We start from the raw sequence: 20,880 nt of genomic DNA, 5'->3' as shown, positions 1-20,880 counted from the left end.
CTCTTCTCCTTTGCTTCTTGCTTTCTTCTTTTCTTGCTGCCAATTCATTCCTTCTTTCTGGGAACTGATCCTCTATTCGTTGGACTAATTGTATATTTTTATAGTTCTAAAATCTAAATTTAAGTACGGTAAATCTAAAAGCCATTGAAAACTTTAAATTGGGAAATAAAAATATTTGCCTGAGATAGCTTATCCCTGGCACTCATAAAAATAGTTATGACAAACATTTACTATTTTCTTTGGAATGTACTAGATTGCATTTTAGGTATTTTCAAATATTTTACTGGGGTGAGGGGCTCCCCTGACAGAGAATATCTTTTGCTTTGTGTTTGTATAGCACCTACTACAATTGAGTCCTGGTCCATGACTAGGGCTTCTAGGTTCTACAGTAATACAAATAATAAATAATAGTAATGTCTTCACCAACCCCCTTTCAAATTACACAAGCAGTTCCTGATATTACAGCTTAGCAAAGGGATATTATTTAGGGGTTCTCCCTTCCAGCCCTACTGTTCAGCTTGTCATCCTCGGACCAAGGTTGGACCCCACTATTCAGGATGGTAATATTTGAGAAGTTTAATTCTCTTATCAGTCACTTTATTTGGGAAGATGGGTATTAAAATGTTGTGGTCCTAGAGAGAGGGGAGAACTTGGGTTCCCTTATTTTAAACTGTGTTATTGAGTCTACAACTCAGTACTTCCATAATCCACCAAACAGTTATTTAGGCCTGTGAAATTGTAGTTTTACTTCATTGTACGTATCAGCGTATCAATGCCTAAAAATGCTGAAAGTCTGAACTCCTTGAAATGAAGAAATTTTTATAAAACAAATACCGAAGTTCAACATTCTACTATATTATCAATCTACTTTATAACATACTATACCAGAGGTGGGCAAACTACGGCCCGTGAGCCGTTTTAAGCCGACCAACGAGCTCACGCTGGGGAGCAGGGTCTGGGGCTTGCCCCGCACCAGCGCTCTAGCGAGGGTGCTGGGTCGGGGGGCCACACCACGCAGCTTGGCTCTGCTCCAGTGCTCCGGCCAGGGTAGTAGGTCTAGGGCTGCTCCACGTGGCTCCCGGAAGCCGCAGCATGGCCCCACTCCGGCTCCTACATGCTCCAATAGCCCCCTCCGGTGCTCCAATGGGAGCTGCAGAGGCAGTGCCTGTGGATGGGGCAGCGTGCAGAGCTACCTGGCCGCACCTCTGCATAGGACCGGAGAAGGGACATGCCACTGCTTCTGGGAGCTGCTTGAGGTAAACGCCACTCAAGCCCCTGCCCCAGCCCTGGTCCCCCTCTCCCCCTCCCACCCTCCAAAGCCCTCGGTCCCAGCATGGAGCACCCTCCTGCACCTCTAAATTCCTCATCTCCAGCCCCACCCCAGAGCCTTCACCCCCAACCAGGGCCCTCACCCCCTCCCACACGCCAACCCCAATTCTGTGAGCATTCATGGTCCGCCATACAAAAAATGGTTACTTACTTTCTCGTAAATGTTGTTCACATCCATTCCACATTAGGTGTGCGTGTGCTGCGTGCATGAGAGTCAGAAACTTTTCCCCTTAGCAGCTCCCGTAGGGGCCCCCCGAGTAGCGGCACGGCGCCATGCATATATACCCCTATCGGCCTGACCCCCTCCAGTTCCTTCTTGCTGGCGACTCTGACAGAGGGATAGAAGGGTGGGTGATAGAATGGACATGAACAACACATCTCGAAGAATAACAGTTACGAGAAAGTAAGTAACCGTTTTTTCCTCTTTGAGTGCTTGTTCACGTCCATTCCACATAAGGTGGATCACAAGCTTACCTCTGAAGGAGGGTAGGAGTCACAGAACAACTGCTTGGAGGACCGCTCTGCCAACTGCCGTGTCCTCTCTGGCCTGCTGGTTGACCGCATAGTGGGTCATGAAGGTGTGCAGCGAGGACCAGGTGGCTGCTCTGCAGATCTCCTGGATCGGGACCTGTGCCAGGAACGCCGTGGAAGTCGCTTGCGCCCTGGTCGAGTGGGCCGTGACCGCCGGGGCCGGAACACCTGCGAGCTAATAGCACGGATGCAGCTTTTAATCCAAGATGAAATCCGCTACGCTGACACTGGGAGACCTTTCATTCTCTCGGCTACAGCTACAAACAACTGCGTGGATTTGTGAAAGGGCTTGGTGCACTCCAAATAGAATGCCAGCGCTCGATGCACATCCAGCGTGTGCAAGCTGCGGTGACTCGGGTCCATACGGGGTTTCGGGAAGAACACCGGCAGACAAATGTTCTGGCTCAAATGGAATTGGGAGACCACCTTATGGAGGAACTTGAGGTGCTGCCGGAGCTGCACCTTGTCCTTGTGAAATACTGAATATGGTGGCTCAGAGGTGAGGGCCCTCAGTTCGGACACCCTTCTGGCCGAGGTAATGGCAACTAGAAATGCCACCTTCCAGGAAAGGTAGAGGAAAGAACAGGAAGCGAGGGGCTTGAAAGGGGGTCCCATGAGTTTAGAGAGGACCAGGTTAAGGTTCCATGGAGGGACTGGGGGGTGGAAGTACAGAAACACCCTCTCCAACCCTTTAAGGAAACGTCCCACCATTGGGTGGGAGAACACTGAGCCCCCCGAGAACCCCGGATGGAAGGCGGAGATGGCCGCCAGGTATACTCTGAATGAGGACAGGGTTAGCCCTTGCTGCTTGAGGTGCAGGAGGTACTCCAGCATGGCCTGCACTGGGCCTGGCATGGCCGCACCTGTCAGGGTTCACACCAACACGAGAACCTTTTCCACTTGGCCATATAGATCGCCCTCGTAGAGGCCTTTCTACTGCCAAGCAGAATCTGCTGCATGGGAAGGGAGCACTGGTTCTCCAGGGTGTTTAGCCACAGAGCCTTCACACTGTTAGGTGCAGTGACTGTAGGTTGGGGTGAAGAAGCTGCCTGACGTCCTGTATAATGAGGTCCCGGTGTAGGAGCAGGACTATTGAGGCCTCCACGGACAGCTCTAGGAGAGATGTGTACCAGTGCTGGCGGGCCCAGGCTGGGGCGATGAGGATCACCGCTGCCCTGTCCCTGCGCACCTTGAGTAGGACCTTGTGTACCAAGGGGAGCAGGGGGAAGGCATACATCAAGGCCCCCTCCATAGGATCGCAAACACGTCCGTGAGTGAGCCTGGGCTGCAGCCCTGGAACGAACAGAACCGCGGGCACTGGACGCTGGCCCTGGTGGCAAACAGGTGTACCCAGGGAAACCCCCACCTGCGGAAGAGCGAAAGCATGACGTCTGCCCTGAGCGTCCACTCGTACATGCGGTATGACCTGCTGAGGGAGTCCGCCAGCTCGTTTTGTACCCCGGGAGATAGGATGTCTCGAGGTGAATTGCGTGGGCTATGCAAAGATCCCAGAGGAGGAGAGCCTCGCGACAGAGTGGAGAGGAACGAGCCCCGCCCTGTTTGTTTATATAAAACATGGCAGTAGTGTTGTCTGGCAGGCGAGACGAACCGCCCTGAGCTCCTTCACATTGATATGGAGCAGCCACTCTGCTCCAGACCACAACCCCTGCATCATGAGGTCCTCCAGGTGAGCCCCCCATCCGTGGTCTGACGCATCCGTCACCAGTATCAGGTCCAGTTGTGGGGCGGCAAAGGGGATGCCTTCACAAACCACAGGCTGGGACTGCCACCATAGCAGGGACTCCAGCACATCCCTTGGGGCTGCCACTACCAAGTCCAGGGGGACCCTGCCTGGGCGGTACACCCGAGCGAGCCATGCCTGCAGAGTCCTGAGTCTCAGTCTGGCATGCCTGACCACGTGCGTGCATGCTGCCATGTGGCCCTGCAGCCGCAGGCAGCACCTGGCCATTGTTGGAAACTGGCGCAGGGAGGCCACTGCTTGCTGGATAGCCCAGAATCGGGATACTGGAAGGTTTGCCCTGGCCTGCACCGCGTCCAGGACCGCCCCTATGAATTCCACTTTCTCTGTGGGTACAAGCGTGGACTCGGGAACGTTGATCAGGAGCCCCAGCTCGCGGAACAATTTCAGGGCCACCTCCACATGGCCCCACACTTCTGCCTTGGATCGGCCCACCAGGAGCCAGCTGTTGAGGTATGAGTACACCCTGATTCTCTTCCTCAGTAAGAAGGCTGCCGCCACCACCACCATGCACTTCGTGAATACCTGTGGGGCCGCAGCTAGACCGAACGGGAGAACCGCAAACTGGTAATGTTCTTGGCCCACAGTGAAGTGTAGGAACCACCGATGTGCTGGGTGGATGGCAATATGAAAGTACGCATCCTTCATGTCGAGGGTAGTGTACCAGTCCCCTGGATCCAGGGAAGGGATGATGGTGCCCAGAGAAAACATGTGGAACCAGGCCTTGACCAGGAACTTGTTGAGCCCACACAGGTCTAGGATGGGACGAAGGCCCCCTTTGGCTTTGGGGATGAGGAAGTACCGGGAGTAAAACCCCTTCTCCTTAGGCTGTGCGGCACCGCCTTTACCGCCTCTAGCAGCGAGCGGACTTCCTTCTCTAGGAGATGCTCATGAGAGGGGTCCTTGAAGAGGGACGGGGAAGGAGGGTGGCAAACTGCAGTGAGTACCCGTTCCGCACCGTGTGTAAGACCCAACGGTCTGATGTAATGGTGAACCATGCACGGGAGAAAGGGGACCGGCGGTTCAGGAAACAAAGGGACGGATCCGGTGACTGGTCTGGTATGCTGTCCTCAAGCGCACCTTCAAAAGCCTGACTCAGTGCCCGGCTGGGGTTTGTGCTGGCCTTGGTTCTGGCCCAGCACATTATTGTTACTGTTGTTGTTGCGCCGTCCTGTTATTCCTGCCTTGCCTACGGTAAGGGTCATGCCTATGGCGAGGCTGGTACTGGTGTTGAGGGGGAGGCTGCAGCTTAAAGGGATTCCTCTGCGTCGCCAGGGTGTGCATACCCAGTGACTTAAGTGTAACTCGAGAGTCCTTAAGGCTGTGCAGCCTTGCGTCTGTCTGGTCCAAGAAGGGCCCAGACCCTTCAAAGCGGAGGTCCTGGAGTGTATTCTGGACCTCAGGCAGCAGGCCTGACTCCTGGAGCATGCTGAGTGCCTCATAACCACCCCTGACGTGATTGTTCTAGCTGCTGCGTCTGCTGAATCCAGGGAGGCCTGGAGAGAGGTCTTGGCTACTGCCTTGCTCTCATCCACTAGGGCCGTGAACTCCTGTTGGGAACCTTGCCGGAGGTTGTCCTTAAACTTCCCCACAACCGCCCACGAGTTGAAATTGTGCCTGTTGAGGATGGCCTGCTGGTTTGCAGTCCTCAACTGAAGGCCCCCAGATGAGTACATCTTTCTGCCAAAAAGGTCCATGCGTTTTGCCTCCTTGGCCTTAGGGGCCGTTTACTGCTGAGACCACTAGGGAGCATGGACTTGGGTGGCAGAACAGGAACTCATAGCCCTTAGATGGGGCAAAGTCCTTCGGCCGTTGGAGCGCTGGAGGCCGGGGTCTGCCATAAGGCCTTATAGTTGGACTGAATGGTCTTAATGAGTAGGAGCACTATTCTGGATGGACCTTTGGGGCTCAGAATGTCCACCATGGGGTCCTCAACCATCTCCTCGGCCTGCAACCGCAAGTTCTGGGTGACCCTGCGCAGCAACTCCTGGTGGGCTCTATGGTCTATTGGTGGAGGGCCGGACACCTCTGTACCCGCCACCGCCTCATCCGGGGATGACAAGGAGGTCAGCTGCTGCTCGACCCCATCGGGTTGGTGCTCCTGCTCCCCTTCTCCCGTGGGAGGGGTCTCTGGCTCGGGCCGGGAGTCCATGGGACGGCACCGGACTCAGTGCCGGTCTCTCCGGTTTATCCTGGGTGGATGCTGGAGGCCTGGATACTACTGCCTCCAGCACCGTCTGGCATCAGTGTGGGGACCGGGACCGCTGCACTGAGTAACTTGCCCTGGGCGGGGCCCCTTGACACTCCTGATAGGCCCAGGGGGTCCAGAAGGGCCAATGGCCTGGTGGCCCCAATTGGGATTGCCAGCCCACCTGAGGGGCCCTGCTGTCTGGGGCCTGGTGCGGGTAGCTATAGTGGCCAAAGTCAGCACCGGACTGCGGCGACGCCAATTGCGAAGGCTACGGCAGTGCCAACGATCTGTGCCAGCGGGAGAACGAGCGGCTCGTGGCTGAGCGGGAGTGGGAGCGGTACCGGTATACCCAGGACCGGGACCGGGATCTGGACCGGGACCGTCTGCGGGAGTCCTCTGGCAAGGGCCGTCTCAACTCCTCCTGGTGCCAGTCTCTGGGTAGTGCCGGAGAGCGGTGTGCACTTTCCGGTGCTTCCTCGTGCCTACCCACTCCCGCTGTTGCTACCTCCTTCTGGGCCACTGGCAACTGTGAGTCCACGGAGTTGGAGCTCGACCGGGACCAACTCCAGGAGCGGTGCTGGGACGGTGTCCTCAAGCGGCACACCACTGCAGGCTTACCCCTCGACGGCACCCAAAGCGTGGGTGCCAGAGGTTTCTCCCCATACGGGAGGGGGCTTGCCACCGACAGCTCAATAAGGTCCTTTGCAGCCTCAAAGGTGCCAGGCGTGGAGGGCTGATCCGTTATGCCCTCGAGCCCATCGTCCGCACTGAGCTCACTTAGGTCTGGGCTCTGTGGGGCTTGTGCCGCCGGGACCGCTGGTGTCGGCGCCAGTACCACGGCCTTCCCGCTCTTATCGGTGCTCGGGACCTTGGGAGGCGCTGGCCTCCTGTGTGGGGAACGACCGCGCCTTCCTTTCGGCTGCACTGGGGGCCGCACCAAGGAGGACGAGCGGTGCCGGGGCCTAGTCTGGCGCTCTGGGGCAGACAGTTTACGGTGCTTGGCCGGTGCTGGGTCTCTCAATGGCTCCGGGGCACTATGCACCCAGGAAGCCTGAGCTGGCATTGGGTGCTCCGGGCACAGTGGCTGCAATGTGGCCTCCATCAACAGCTGCTTTAAATGGAAGTCTCTTTCTTTCCTTGTTCTTGGCTTAAATGCCTTGCTAATCCTACACCATTCAGTTTGATGTCCATCCCCCAGGCACCGTAGACACGAGTTGTGGGGCTCACTACCTGGCATAGGTTTGCGGCACGTGGCACAAGCCTTGAAGCTTTGGCCTGCGGCATGCCCTGCAGTCTGGGGCAGGTGCTGGAAGCCTCCAAGCACTTAATCACTTGAGTGTCCACAATAAAGGTATGCTAACTAACTGATAACAGCTACTCTAAAGGCTAAGGGACTGCTCTTCTACAAGAGAGAAAGAGAGGTTGTTCCAGCCGACATGGACGGTAAGAAGGAACTGGAGCGGGTCGGGCTGGCAGGGGTATATATGCAAGGCGCAGTGCTGCACTCGGGGGGCCCCGCCGGAAACCGCTAAGGGAAAAAGTTTTCGATGCTTGTGCACGCAGTGTGCACACCTAATGTGGAATGGACGTGAACAAGCACTCGAAGAAGAATTTCTATTCTCCGATGTGGCCCTTAGGCCAAAAAGTTTGCCCACCCCTGTACTATACTATCAGGAAAAGAGTATAAACATTTCCAGTGAAATGCACAGTATTTTTGCTTTGTTTAGTTTAGCGATATTGCCTCCATCCTTGTTTATGTTCACAATGAAATGGTTTTGTTTAAATTAATGTATTCCATAGTCCCTCATATCCAGCCTCTCCGTGAGTTCAAGTACCTGTAATACACATCATCTTGCTCAGGCAAAGAGGTATATTTTTAATGTGAGCCCCTTACTAAAAAACTGGCAGCTGACCTGTCACCAAATCCATCATAACATCTCTGTGGCATTTTGTGAATACGAAGAATAGAAATTTGCAATTTCATCAAATAGTAGCTCTCCTGAATGTACTGGACACATGCACAAATTCTTGATGGACTCCTTTCTCCAGAAGGTATATTTACTAGAGGAGGCCTAATGGTAATCAACTCTATATCTTGCTACCAGTGTGATCTTACAACATCCAAAGAATGTCAACTGTTAGTATTTGCATCTAGTGTTTGATGAATACTGTTGCTGATTATTTGGTATTCAATTAAATGGTAAAAAAGTGGTTCTGTCCAATCCACAGCGCCTATTAAACAAAATTAATGCCCACTTAACATGATTTCAGGGAGTTGTAATCTTTTGCATGTTCTCAACTGATTAAGGACAGTCTGAGAGAAGCCCATGATGTATTCAACAGGACTAACAATGACGTGTGATTTTACATTCCCAAAGTAGGATTTTATTTATTCGTAGAAGGCTATAGAGGTCAACCTGTTTTCCAGTCAGACCATATTGTTATCGGTCAGTATGGCATTCTGAAACTTCTGCCTGGTGCATGGGGCTTTAAAGTGAGAAAAACAACAATTTGTGAGCAAGATACTAACAAACTGGGTGTTATGACAGATCCTGTAGTACTTCCTCACCTTATAGAACACTAGCAGGTCTTATAGCCACAGCATATAAATGGCAGATTTCTCTATATAATATCTGAAGCATAAATAAATAAAAATAAGGAAATAAATGAGTGGATAGGAATTGCTGCTGGGTCTGGAGTACTGACATGAGAATGGCAGAGACTATTGGATTATAATGTTATTGCTATAGCTCCACCTGATCGTTTTGTCTCTCTCTTCATGAAGTCCTAAAAGCCTTAAATTCAGTAGCTCCCCTACGGGTATGGTATGTCTCCACTGTAGCTGAAGGTGTAATTTCCATATCTGTGCTAGCTGCACAGAGTACAAGCCCTTCTGAAAACCTAGGTATGTACTCAGGATGGCTAGCCCATCCCACTACTAGTGCACCTGTGGCTACTATGCAATTGTTAGCAAGCTAGTTCAATGAGAGCTAATGCAGCTACATCTCCTAAACTGGAAATTACACCTCCAGTTCCAGTATAGACATACCCTAGTGCTTTTTCCACATGTGCCCAGATGAATGTGTCAAGCAAACAGATTAAACTGCAGATGGGCTGAAATCACATTCTAAGCCACCAGCTAGGTTTCGAAACCAATGCCAAGTTATTATTGATTCTCCAGAACTGGTTTGTATACTCCATTTATATTTTACTAGAGCTATTCAACATTCTTCTCTTTCCCAGCCCTTCTTTCTCCCCATTTTGCCAAATTTATAGAAAATTATGTCCTTCGAACAAAAAAATATGGGTTGTTTTAACTAACAAGTTAGAGTAATAAAGACAAATAAAGACAGTAACTACCAGAATAATCAATGAGTTAAAGAGATAAAAGAAATGCCAAATTTAAACTACAACGTAGTCAGTGAATCAAGAAAATAAAGGGAAAGAATAAAATTAACATAGCTAGTGTAATAAAATCTCACAGAAAAAGCCTCTTTTCCTATTGAAAAGCAGAACTTGATAAATCAAGCATGTTGTGGTACATATATGCCTAGTCTAGTGATCACACAGAGAAAAACACTTATTATAGACCACTCTCAGGAAAGAACCCTGACATCACTATTTACCTGATTTTTCATTTAAAAAAAAGTTCAGATTGAAAACAATGAGACTCTGTGATGCTGGAAGCTTTATAGAGTGATATGTAACAAACCCAGAAATACCCATCTTTCATAGCATCAGCTAAGGACGAGAATCAATCGCTCGCCTTCTCCCCCACCAATATTAATAATGTTGGAAACAATAAAAAAATGATTTAATTCCCCCTCCCCTCACCCAAACAAGCAACATAAATAAGAAAAGGAAAATCTCTTCCCCGTGCTTATACACAAACAAAGGACTTTCACCTGAGGTTTCTTACCATTTTATAAAGATCTGAAATGCTGATCTGATCTGAATCCACCACCTCAAAGTCCTTCCGAGGAACTAGATCCAGGCCCAAATGTCTATGAAAGAGAAAGGCAGATGGAACAAATGTTAGTACATGCACTACTCTACATGCACACATAGGAACAATGACACTTGAACCTCTAAGGTGCATGCTATCCTTCAAGTACTGTTGGTTTTCAACATAGATAATCCTTTTAAATATAAAAATGAAAAACAAAAACAAGCAAAAACATAGGGTCAAGCTCCTCATATAGTGTAAATTAGCTGGCTCCACTAACTTCAATGGAGCTATCCCAACGTGTATCAGCTGAGGATCTGGGCCACTATGTTGATGCAATGTGAGTTAATTTCACAAAAGTTAGGAAATTTAGAGTTAAGGTTCCCACCCACACAATTTCAGCAGGTTCTTTTGTTACATGATTAAACAACATATATAGAGTAACAAAGAATGTTCATGTATGTTTATATATTTTAAAAATAGTATTCAATTCAATTTACTTTTGCAGTCCAATTGGAGGAGGACTAGAAAAAAAATCACTTTCTTTCCATTTTAAGGTTTGCTTTGCCAACTAGTATATCACATTGTTTCAGTATTGAGTAATCTTTTAATAAAAGGCATACATGCAAGGAAACAGAGTAGGATGCTTTAGGAAATTCATTCTGAACGTCATGACTCTTATGCAACTAAAACCCAACCTTAACACTGAGTAATTTATTTATTTTGCAAAATAGGGTCCAGTGGTTTCAATGGGCTGAAAACTGTCATACTTGGCAAGCTGAGTCCCCTAGAGTGTAAGGCATTTCTCCGCATAGCTAAGGAAGCAGCATTGCTATGTTTTAGCTGTCAGCAGCATCCAGAATGGCCGACTGGGGCATTTGGCTATGAGGCACAAAACTCACTCCCAATGAATCAGGCAGGAATCAAGAGATTTTTTTTTTATGGTCCTAAATTATCTATTCACAGAAGCACTGTACAGCCCTCTTTCATTTATACCATTGGAAGACAGTTGTTAAAAAGTGCTATAATTTTTAAAAAACTACTGCAGATAGGCAAACTACAATTTTCAAACCCTCATATCTTTGCCAGATACAATTAGATTTACACCAGGACATTGAAGGCAATCTTCCTTCCAGGTATTACCTGTCAAACGTCAATTTCTACCCTAAGCACACTTTGGAGCTAATCATGTTAAAAATGGTGGCACAATTTATTTATGCTTTTTAATAATAGAAAATGTATATTTTTCACCACTGTCTTCATTCTCAAAAATGGCTAACCTGTTTTTGCTGAAACTTACCAAATATATTTCACCTTTGTACAGGCCAAAAGATGAAAAATGTTGACCTTCATTAACAACTGAAAATGGGGGTTTAGGCAATCTTAAAATGTGCTGCCACTAGAGTGCCAGACATAATCAATGATACAGTGTTTATATTTTAAGTATAATATGCATTGATGTCAGCATGTAGAAATTATGGCGACTAGTGTTGGGACGGTGCCAAATTATTATTGTGAATTGCTGTGTTTGATATGAATCAATGTAGTAAACATGAGTTTATTATGGCTGGGTATGTCTGAATTTGCTAGAGGATTCTGGGAGCAGGGTACTCTTAGCATCAGATAGTTGGTATGGAAATTTACTGAAAGTGCTGGAATTGGTTAATCAAAGGCTCTATCTGTGTGTGTGGGTTTCAACATGGAACTTTGAAACATATCAGCTGATGGCCAGCTCACAAAAGTAAATATGTAGAAGACACGGGATCAGTGAGCTTCGTACAGGCCGATCTGGGTCAAAATGACCCTTTAGGATGGCATCGCACCAAGAGCTCAAGTGAATGATTAATGAGAGGGTAAACATCAACTGATCTTTGGTCTCTGTCCATTTTGCAGTCCCTTCTAAAATATTAATTTAAAAAACCAGTAATGGAACGCCCAATGGGGCATATTTCTGTGACATGTGACTCCTTTGAGAACAAGAGGTATAAATGCTAAGCAGAGTTAGTTAGTTCCCCAATTAACATCTGAAGAGGTCTGTGACGCTGTGAGATAGAGGGTCTCAGGGTAGCCAACACCTTGCTATGAGGGACTTTTGTAGGACTTTGGAACCAGAGGCCCTTGGGGTAACTAAGACCCTGCTTCAGGGGACATTTGACAGACCAACTACCTGAAAGGGGAAGAGAAGAGAAGAGAAGAAAAGAAGTCTCCAACTAGAACCGGTAACTCTATCTACTTTGTTTGCCAGTCAGGATACTGTGTAAAGCCAACATAATTACTGAGGGTTTACGCTTGGGGAATTGAGGCGTATAAGGAAGATGTATTATAGAACCTTTTACTGCTTGTGTGATTCTTTCTCAAATAAACTGCTGTGCATTGTGCAAACTGAATGTGAATTTTCATTGGTACAGGTAACAATCTGCCCAGCTGTGGGCCATTAAAGATCTGTTTCAACAATTAGCATCATATAAACGCCATAGATTAGAAAGTTTTCCTGAGTCTAAAAGGCCAATGCATACACATGTTAAAATGTATAAGAAGTGATCCCTCCCAAACATGTGGATCTCAGGTGACAAAAAATAAACAGATGCTTTCTAATATTATTATCAAAAGAAAAGAATACACAGAACTATCCTTTATGAGGAGTTACAGACTACCATTACGGCATTACAGAAAAGGCTGCCAAAGCTGATGACTGTTTAAAACTGTTCCATTCTCATAATTTCAACTCTCTTTGGAACTGCCAACTCAAACAGTGGCAGGATATGTTATTCAGTATGTGACAAAGATGCTGTCAAGGTTCCTTCCCCACTCTGAACTCTAGGGTACTGATGTGGGGACCTGCATGAAAGACCCTCTAAGCTTATTCTTACCAGGTTAGGTTAAAACTTCCTCAAGGTACAAACTTTGCCTTATCCTTGAATCCCATGCTGCCACCACCAAGCGTTTTAAACAAACAACAGGGAAAGAGCCCACTTGGAGACGTCTTCCCCCAAAAGATCCCCCCAAGCCCTACACCCCCTTTCCTGGGGAAGGCTTGATAAGAATCCTCACCAATTTGTACAGGTGAACACAGACCCAAACCCTTGGATCTTAAGAACAATGAAAAATCAATCAGGTTCTTAAAAGAAGAATTTTAATTCAAGAAAAGGTTAAAGAAAAGGTAAAAGAATCACCTCTGTAAAATCAGGATTGTAAATATCTTATAGGGTAACAGAAAGGTGGTTACCCTTCCCTTTATATTTATGACAAATGCTATTCTCTGGTTAATAACATTTGACACAACAGCCATAGTAGCACGCTGAAACTATTACCTTTGAAACTTATTTGATACTCTAAATTTAGTAAAATCTTCTAACACCATGGATTTCCAGTCTAGAGGATTCTCATCCTCTAATGCTATGGTAATCCTGCACAGTACCTACTCCCAATGAGCTCATACCTGTGTGCAGTGCCACAGTAACTGAATTAAACCTTTTCCTACTAGCTCTTAAGAACCTAACACGTTCTTATCTGTAATGCGGGTTGAAGTTCAATCCATATTATGTAAAATGTTTAATTGGGTTGATAAGACCTGCTCTGTGTGGGGTCAGATGACACAATGCTTAAAATGCCAGAGACCATCAATAGGCCATTCACCCTAAAGCTCCCACTGTTGCTAGCAGTGATGGCGCTGAGGCAGATTAATCAACAGAAGGAAATTTTTTGGAAAAGTTTCCTGGTACAGATGAGAATTAGATGACATGGAGTTCCATTTATTGGGTAGTTCCCTCTGCATAGGACTTTCTCTTTCTACTTTTGTCTCATAGTCTGATTACTCTTTGAAGCAGTTCTGCAAGTAAGTCACTTAGCCCTGGTCTACACTAGGACTTTAGGTCGAATTTAGCAACGTTAAATCGATTTAAACCTGCACCCGTCCACACAGTGAAGCCCTTTATTTCGACTTAAAGGGCTCTTAAAATCGATTTCCTTACTCCACCCCTGACAAGTGGATTAGCGCTTAAATCGACGTTCCTGGCTCGAATTTGGGGTACTGTGGACACAATTCGATGGTATTGGCCTCCGGGAGCTATCCCAGAGTGCTCCATTATGACCGCTCTGGACAGCACTCTCAACTCAGATGCACTGGCCAGGTAGACAGGAAAAGAACCGCAAACTTTTGAATCTCATTTCCTGTTTGGCCAGCGTGGCAAGCTGCAGGTGACCATGCAGAGCTCATCAGCACAGGTGACCATGATGGAGTCCCAGAATCGCAAAAGAGCTCCAGCATGGACCGAACGGGAGGTACGGGATCTGATCGCTGTTTGGGGAGAGGAATCCGTGCTATCAGAACTCCGTTCCAGTTTTCGAAATGCCAAAACCTTTGTGAAAATCTCCCAGGGCATGAAGGACAGAGGCCATAACAGGGACCCGAAGCAGTGCCGCGTGAAACTGAAGGAGCTGAGGCAAGCCTACCAGAAAACCAGAGAGGCGAACAGCCGCTCTGGGTCAGAGCCCCAAACATGCCGCTTCTATGATGAGCTGCATGCCATTTTAGGGGGTTCAGCCACCACTACCCCAGCCGTGTTGTTTGACTCCTTCAATGGAGAGGGAGGCAATACGGAAGCAGGTTTTGGGGACGAAGAAGATGATGATGAGGAGGAGGTTGTAGATAGCTCACAGCAAGCAAGCGGAGAAACCGGTTTTCCCGACAGCCAGGAACTGTTTCTCACCCTAGACCTGGAGCCAGTACCCCCCGAACCCACCCAAGGCTGCCTCCTGGACCCAGCAGGTGGAGAAGGGACCTCTGGTGAGTGTACCTTTTAAAATGCTATACATGGTTTAAAAGCAAGCATGTGAAAGGATTACTTTGCCCTGGCATTTGTGGTTCTCCTAGATGTAGTCCTAAAGCCTTTGCAAAAGGTTTCTGGGGAGGGCAGCCTTATTTCGTCCTTCATGGTAGGACACTTTACCACTCCAGGCCAGTAACACGTACTCGGGAATCATTGTAGAACAAAGCATTGCAGTGTATGTTTGCTGGCATTCAACCAAAATCCGTTCTTTATCTCTCTGTGTTATCCTCAGGAGAGTGAGATATAATTCATGGTCACCTGGTTGAAATAGAGTGCTTTTCTTCAGGGACACTCAGAGGTGCCCGTTCCTGCTGGGCTGTTTGCCTGTGGCTGAACAGAAATGTTCCCCGCTGTTAGCCACAGGGAGGGGGGAAGGTTGAGGGGGTAGTCACGTGGTGGGAGGAGGCAAAATGCGACCTTGTAACGAAAGCACATGTGCTATGTATGTAATGTTAACAGCAAGGTTTACTCTGAAAGAGTGTAGCCACTGTTTTATAAAATGTGTCTTTTTAAATACCGCTGTCCCTTTTTTTTTCTCCACCAGCTGCATGTGTTTCAATGATCACAGGATCTTCTCCTTCCCAGAGGCTAGTGAAGCTTAGAAAGAAAAAAAAACGCACTCGCGATGAAATGTTCTCCGAGCTCATGCTGTCCTCCCACACTGACAGAGCACAGACGAATGCGTGGAGGCAAATAATGTAGGAGTGCAGGAAAGCACAAAATGACCGGGAGGAGAGGTGGCGGGCTGAAGAGAGTAAGTGGCGGGCTGAAGAGAGTAAGTAGCGGGCTGAAGACAGGGCTGAAGCTCAAATGTGGCGGCAGCATGATGAGAGGAGGCAGGATTCAATGCTGAGGCTGCTGCAGGACCAAACCAGAATGCTCCAGTGTATGGTTGAGCTGCAGCAAAGGCAGCTGGAGCACAGACTGCCACTGCTGCCCCTCTGTAACCAACCACCCTCCTCCCCAAGTTCCATAGCCTCCACACCCAGACGCCCAAGAACGCGGTGGGGGGGCCTCCGGCCAACCAGCCACTCCACCACAGAGGATTGCCCAAAAAAAAGAAGGCTGTCATTCAATAAATTTTAAAGTTGTAAACTTTTAAAGTGCTGTGCTTAAAGTGCTGTGTGGCATTTTCCTTCCCTCCTCCACCACCCCTCCTGGGATACCTTGGTAGTCATCTCCCTATTTGTGTGATGAATGAATAACGAATGCATGACTGTGAAGCAGCAATGACTTTATTGCCTCTGCAAGCGGTGATTAAAGGGAGGAGGGGAGGGTGGTTAGCTTACAGGGAAGTAGAGTGAACCAAGGGGCGGGGGGTTTCATCAAGGAGAAACAAACAGAACTTTCACACCGTAGCCTGGCCAGTCATGAAACTGGTTTTCAAAGCTTCTCTGATGCGTACCGCACCCTCCTGTGCTCTTCTAACCGCCCTGGTGTCTGGCTGCGCGTAACCAGCAGCTAGGCGATTTGCCTCAGCCTCCCACCCCGCCATAAACGTCTCCCCCTTACTCTCACAGATATTGTGGAGCACACAGCAAGCAGTAATAACAGTGGGAATATTGGTTTCGCTGAGGTCTAACCGAGTCAGTAAACTGTGCCAGCGCGCCTTTAAACGTCCAAATGCACATTCTACCACCATTCTGCACTTGCTCAGCCTGTAGTTGAACAGCTCCTGACTACTGTCCAGGCTGCCTGTGTACGGCTTCATGAGCCATGGCATTAAGGGGTAGGCTGGGTCCCCAAGGATACATATAAGCATTTCAACATCCCCAACAGTTATTTTCTGGTCTGGGAATAAAGTCCCTTCCTGCAGCTTTTGAAACAGACCAGAGTTCCTGAAGATGCGAGCATCATGCACCTTTCCCGGCCATCCCACGTTGATGTTGGTGAAACGTCCCTTGTGATCCACCAGAGCTTGCAGCACTATCGAAAAGTACCCCTTGCGGTTTATGTACTCGGCGGCTTGGTGCTCCGGTGCCAAGATAGGGATATGGGTTCCGTCTACAGCCCCACCACAGTTAGGGAATCCCATTGCAGCAAAGCCATCCACTATGACCTGCACATTTCCCAGGGTCACTACCCTTGATATCAGCAGATCTTTGATTGCGTGACCTACTTGCATAACAGCAGCCCCCACAGTAGATTTGCCCACTCCAAATTGATTCCCAACTGACCGGTAGCTGTCTGGCGTTGCAAGCTTCCACAGAGCTATCGCCACTCGCTTCTCAACTGTGAGGGCTGCTCTCATCCTGGTATTCATGAGCTTCAGGGCAGGGGAAAGCAAGTCACAAAGTTCCATGAAAGTGCCCTTACGCATGCGAAAGTTTCGCAGCCACTGGGAATCGTCCCAGACCTGCAACACTATGCGGTCCCACCAGTCTGTGCTTGTTTCCCGAGCCCAGAATCGGCGTTCCACAGCATGAACCTGCCCCATTAGCACCATGATGCATGCATTGTCAGGGCCCATGCTTTCAGAGAAATCTGTGTCCATGTCCTGATCACTCACGGGACTGCGCTGACGTCGCCTCCTCGCCCGGTATCGCGTTGCCATGTTCTGGTGCTGCATATACTGCTGGATAATGCGTGTGGTGGTTGATGTGCTCCTAATTGCCAAAATGAGCTCAGCGGCCTCCATGCTTGCCTTGGTATGGCGTCCACACAGAAAAAAGGCGCGGAACGATTGTCTGCCGTTGCTCTGACGGAGGGAGGGGCGACTGACGACACGGCTTACAGGGTTGGCTTCAGGGAGCTAAAATCAACAAAGGGTGTGCCTGTACATCAAGGAGTATTTCAGGCAGGACTGCACGGAGGGTTCCAATAAGAAATGGTGCACCTAAGTTATCGTTGTTATTGGAACAAGGAGGTTAGCCTGGCCTCTGATTGATACATGGCTAGATTTACCTCGCTGCACCTTCTCTGTGAGTGACTGCAGTGTGATCTAGACAGGGGAGGAGGAAAATGCGTACAAAACAAATCTGGTCTATTTCTTGTTCTGACCCACTCCATCTATCTTTTACATCTTTGGCTGGCAGCAGACGGTGCAGAAGGACTGCATGCCATCCACATCTCATGGCTGCTTGGCAGAAGATGGTACAGTACGACTGCTAGCCATCTTCATCTCTTGCCTGCCTGGCATAAGATGGTACAATACGACTGCTAGCAATCCTCATCTCTTGCCTGCCTGGCAGAAGATGGTACAGTACGACTGCTAGCAGTCCGTATCGCCTGCCCGCTCACCATAAGACGGTTCAATAGGACTGACTGCAGGACTAAAGAGAATGACCTGCTCAAGTCACTCCAAATTTAGTCCCTGCGCCCATGTCTGCCCAGGCGCTCCCAGCCGACGTGGCCAGGAGCACCTCGGACACGACGAGGACGACTACCAATCGTATTGCACCGTCTGCTGCCAGAAGGCAATGGGTTGCTGCTACTGTGCAGCAAAGCCGTACCGCGTCTGCCAGCACCCAGGAGACATAGGGTGACTGTTACCTGAGCTGGCTCCATGCTTGCCATGGTATGGTGTCTGCACAGGTAACTCATGAAAAAAGGCGCGAAACGATTGTCTGCCCTTGCTTTCACGGAGGGAGGGAGGGAGGGAACGGGGGCCTGACGATACGTACCCAGAACCACCCGCGACAATGTTTTAGCCCCATCAGAGTGCTCCATTGTGAGTGCTCTGTACAGCACTCTCAGATGCCCGATTGTTTGCCATTGCTCTGACGCTGGGAGGGGCGCTTACAGGGTTGGCTTCAGGGAGCTAAAATCAACAAAGGGGGTGGCTTTACATCAAGGAGTATTTCAGGCAGGACTTCACGGAGGGTTCCGATAAGAAATGGTGCACCTAAGTTATTGTCGTTATTGGAACAAGAAGGTTAGCCTGGCCTCTGATTGATACATGGCTAGATTTACCTCGCTGCACCTTCTCTGTAAGTGACTGCAGTGTGATCTAGAAGAATGAGTCCCCTAGACAGGGGAGGGGGGGAAGCAAATGAGTACAAAACAAATCTGGTCTATTTCTTGTTTTGATCCACTCCATCTATCTTTTACATCTTTGGCTGGCAGCAGACGGTGCAGAAGGACTGCATGCCATCCACATCTCATGGCTGCTCGGCAGAAGATGGTACAGTACGACTGCTAGCAGTCCGTATCGCCTGCCCGCTCACCATAAGACGGTTCAATAGGACTGACTGCAGGACTAAAGAGAATGACCTGCTCAAGTCACTCCAAATTTAGTCCCTGCGCCCATGTCTGCCCAGGCGCTCCTGATCGACCTCACAGAGGCGACCAGGAGCACCTCAGACATGACGATGACGGCTACCAGTCGTACTGTACCGTCTGCTGCCACAAGGCAAGGGGTTGCTGCTACTGTGTAGCAATGCCGTACCGCGTCTGCCAGCACCCAGGAGACATAGGGTGACGGTTACCTGAGCGGGCTCCATGCTTGCCGCGGTATGGCGTCTGCACAGGTAACTCAGGAAAAAAGGTGCGAAATGATTGTCTGCCCTTGCTTTCACGGAGGGAGGGAGGGAACGGGGGCCTGACGATATGTACCCAGAACCACCCGCGACAATGTTTTAGCCCCATCAGGCATTGGGATCTCAACCCAGAATTCCAATGGGCAGCGGAGACTGCGGGAACTGTGGGATAGCTACCCACAGTGCAACGCTCCGGAAGTCGACGCTTGCCTCGGTACTGTGGAAGCGCTCCGCCGAGTTAATGCACTTAATGCACTTAGAGCATTTTCTGTGGGGACACACACACTCGAATATATAAAACCGATTTCTAAAAAACCGACTTCTATAAATTCGACCTAATTTCGTAGTGTAGACATACCCTTAGGAAAAATTCCTGAGATGACAGACAGCTTCTATGAATGACATCAGTATTGGACAAAGTCAGTATTGAATTGGCAGGAGTTTGTGAAAGTCTCTTTTTCCGTGGAGCCAGATTCTGGACCCTGTAAAGGAGAGTTTTAGCTTTCTTTGAAAACAATATTTAAATCTCTGGCCCTTTTCCTTGCAAAGATTATCTCAAAAAAGAAACTGACATAAAGCAGTGCTAAACAATTGCTAAGACTGAAGGGAACTATGCAGCTGGGCTTCATCTTCTGATTTAGCTGGGGTTGGTCCTGCTTTGAGCAGGGGGTTGAACTAGATGCCCTCCTGAGGTCTCTTCCAACTCTAATCTTCTATGATTCTACAGTAGGAGTTTGAGTGGGAATGTAAAAACCCATCCCCAAAAGATTTTATTAAAACACAAGTCAGTTAAGTTTGCATTATATTTCAAGATATGACCTCAATAACAATCCCCACAATCTTCATAGATTCCAAGGCCAGAAAGGACCATTAGATTATTTAGTCTGACCTCCTGTAAAACAGAAATCATAGAATTTCATCCAGTTACCCCTGTATTAAGCCTAATAATGTGTGTTTGACTAAAGCCAAAAAGGCACCCCGCACTGGTGTAAAGACAATAGAAGATGGGGAATCCACCACTTCCCTTGGTTGGTTGTTCCTCACTGTTAAAAACGTGTGTTCTAATTTCAATTTTTATTTATTTGGCTAATTTCTAATTTCAATTTATCTGGCTTTAACACCCAGTTATTGATTTTTATTGTGTTAGATTAAAGTGACCTTTAGTACCCAGTACATTCTCACCATGAAGCTACTTAGACACACATCTTAAATTGGCCTATAAAAAGTGGTATGATAATTGGGGAGAGAAACTGATTATATTTAGAGGTAGGCTGCAAAAATTTGTTTGATAACCTTTCCAAAAATGGTTGGCTCTGATTGTTAAAATTTTCAGCCCCAAGTAAGATCATTATTGTTGTGACCATGGAAACTACTGTAAAAGGAATCCCTTCGTGGATGCTGTCAAGGCTGATTCCCCACTCTGGCACTTTGACTGCAGAAGGTGGGGGCCTGCAAGGATTCTAAAAATTAATACTGGCCACTCCAGGCTTGGATTAAACTCCCAAGGTCACAGTTTCTCTGACCTTGGATGGGTAGATGCTGCCACCACATAAGTGCAAAAAAACTCAAACTCTTTGGGACCCAGGAAGGCGCACTTGAGAATTCCTCCCTGTGGGGTACCCTCAAGCCCTTTCACACACCCCTCCGGGGAAGAGCTGAGAAAGAAAACAAAGGAAATCAGCTGTTGCCACCACCTTATTAAACAACATATGCACAAACCTATTAGGACACCAAAAATCCAATTCTGTTCTTTAAAAAAGGTAAATTTTATTAAAAACAAAAAGAAAGAAAATACATCTGGAACTTAGGCTTTTGCT

At 48.3% G+C, this 20,880-nt stretch overlaps 1 protein-coding gene across 2 annotated transcripts in view; it reads right to left on the bottom strand.

Annotated features, from left to right (window-relative positions):
- Nucleotides 1-20,880, bottom strand: part of DOCK3 (dedicator of cytokinesis 3) — a 585,745-nt gene that overhangs the window by 258,347 nt on the left and 306,518 nt on the right. For both annotated transcript variants that reach the window (XM_084634267.1, XM_084634266.1), the window contains exon 7: nucleotides 9,730-9,814. In XM_084634267.1, coding sequence (XP_084490393.1) covers nucleotides 9,730-9,814 — 85 coding nt within the window. The remainder of the gene's footprint in view (nucleotides 1-9,729; nucleotides 9,815-20,880) is intronic.

This window comes from Lepidochelys olivacea, assembly GCF_965140295.1.
Source record: "Lepidochelys olivacea isolate rLepOli2 genome assembly, chromosome: 7".
NCBI classification, from domain to species: Eukaryota; Metazoa; Chordata; order Testudines; family Cheloniidae; genus Lepidochelys; species Lepidochelys olivacea.
Note: the sequence above shows the minus strand (reverse complement) of the source record. Positions and strands in the feature narration are given on the sequence as shown.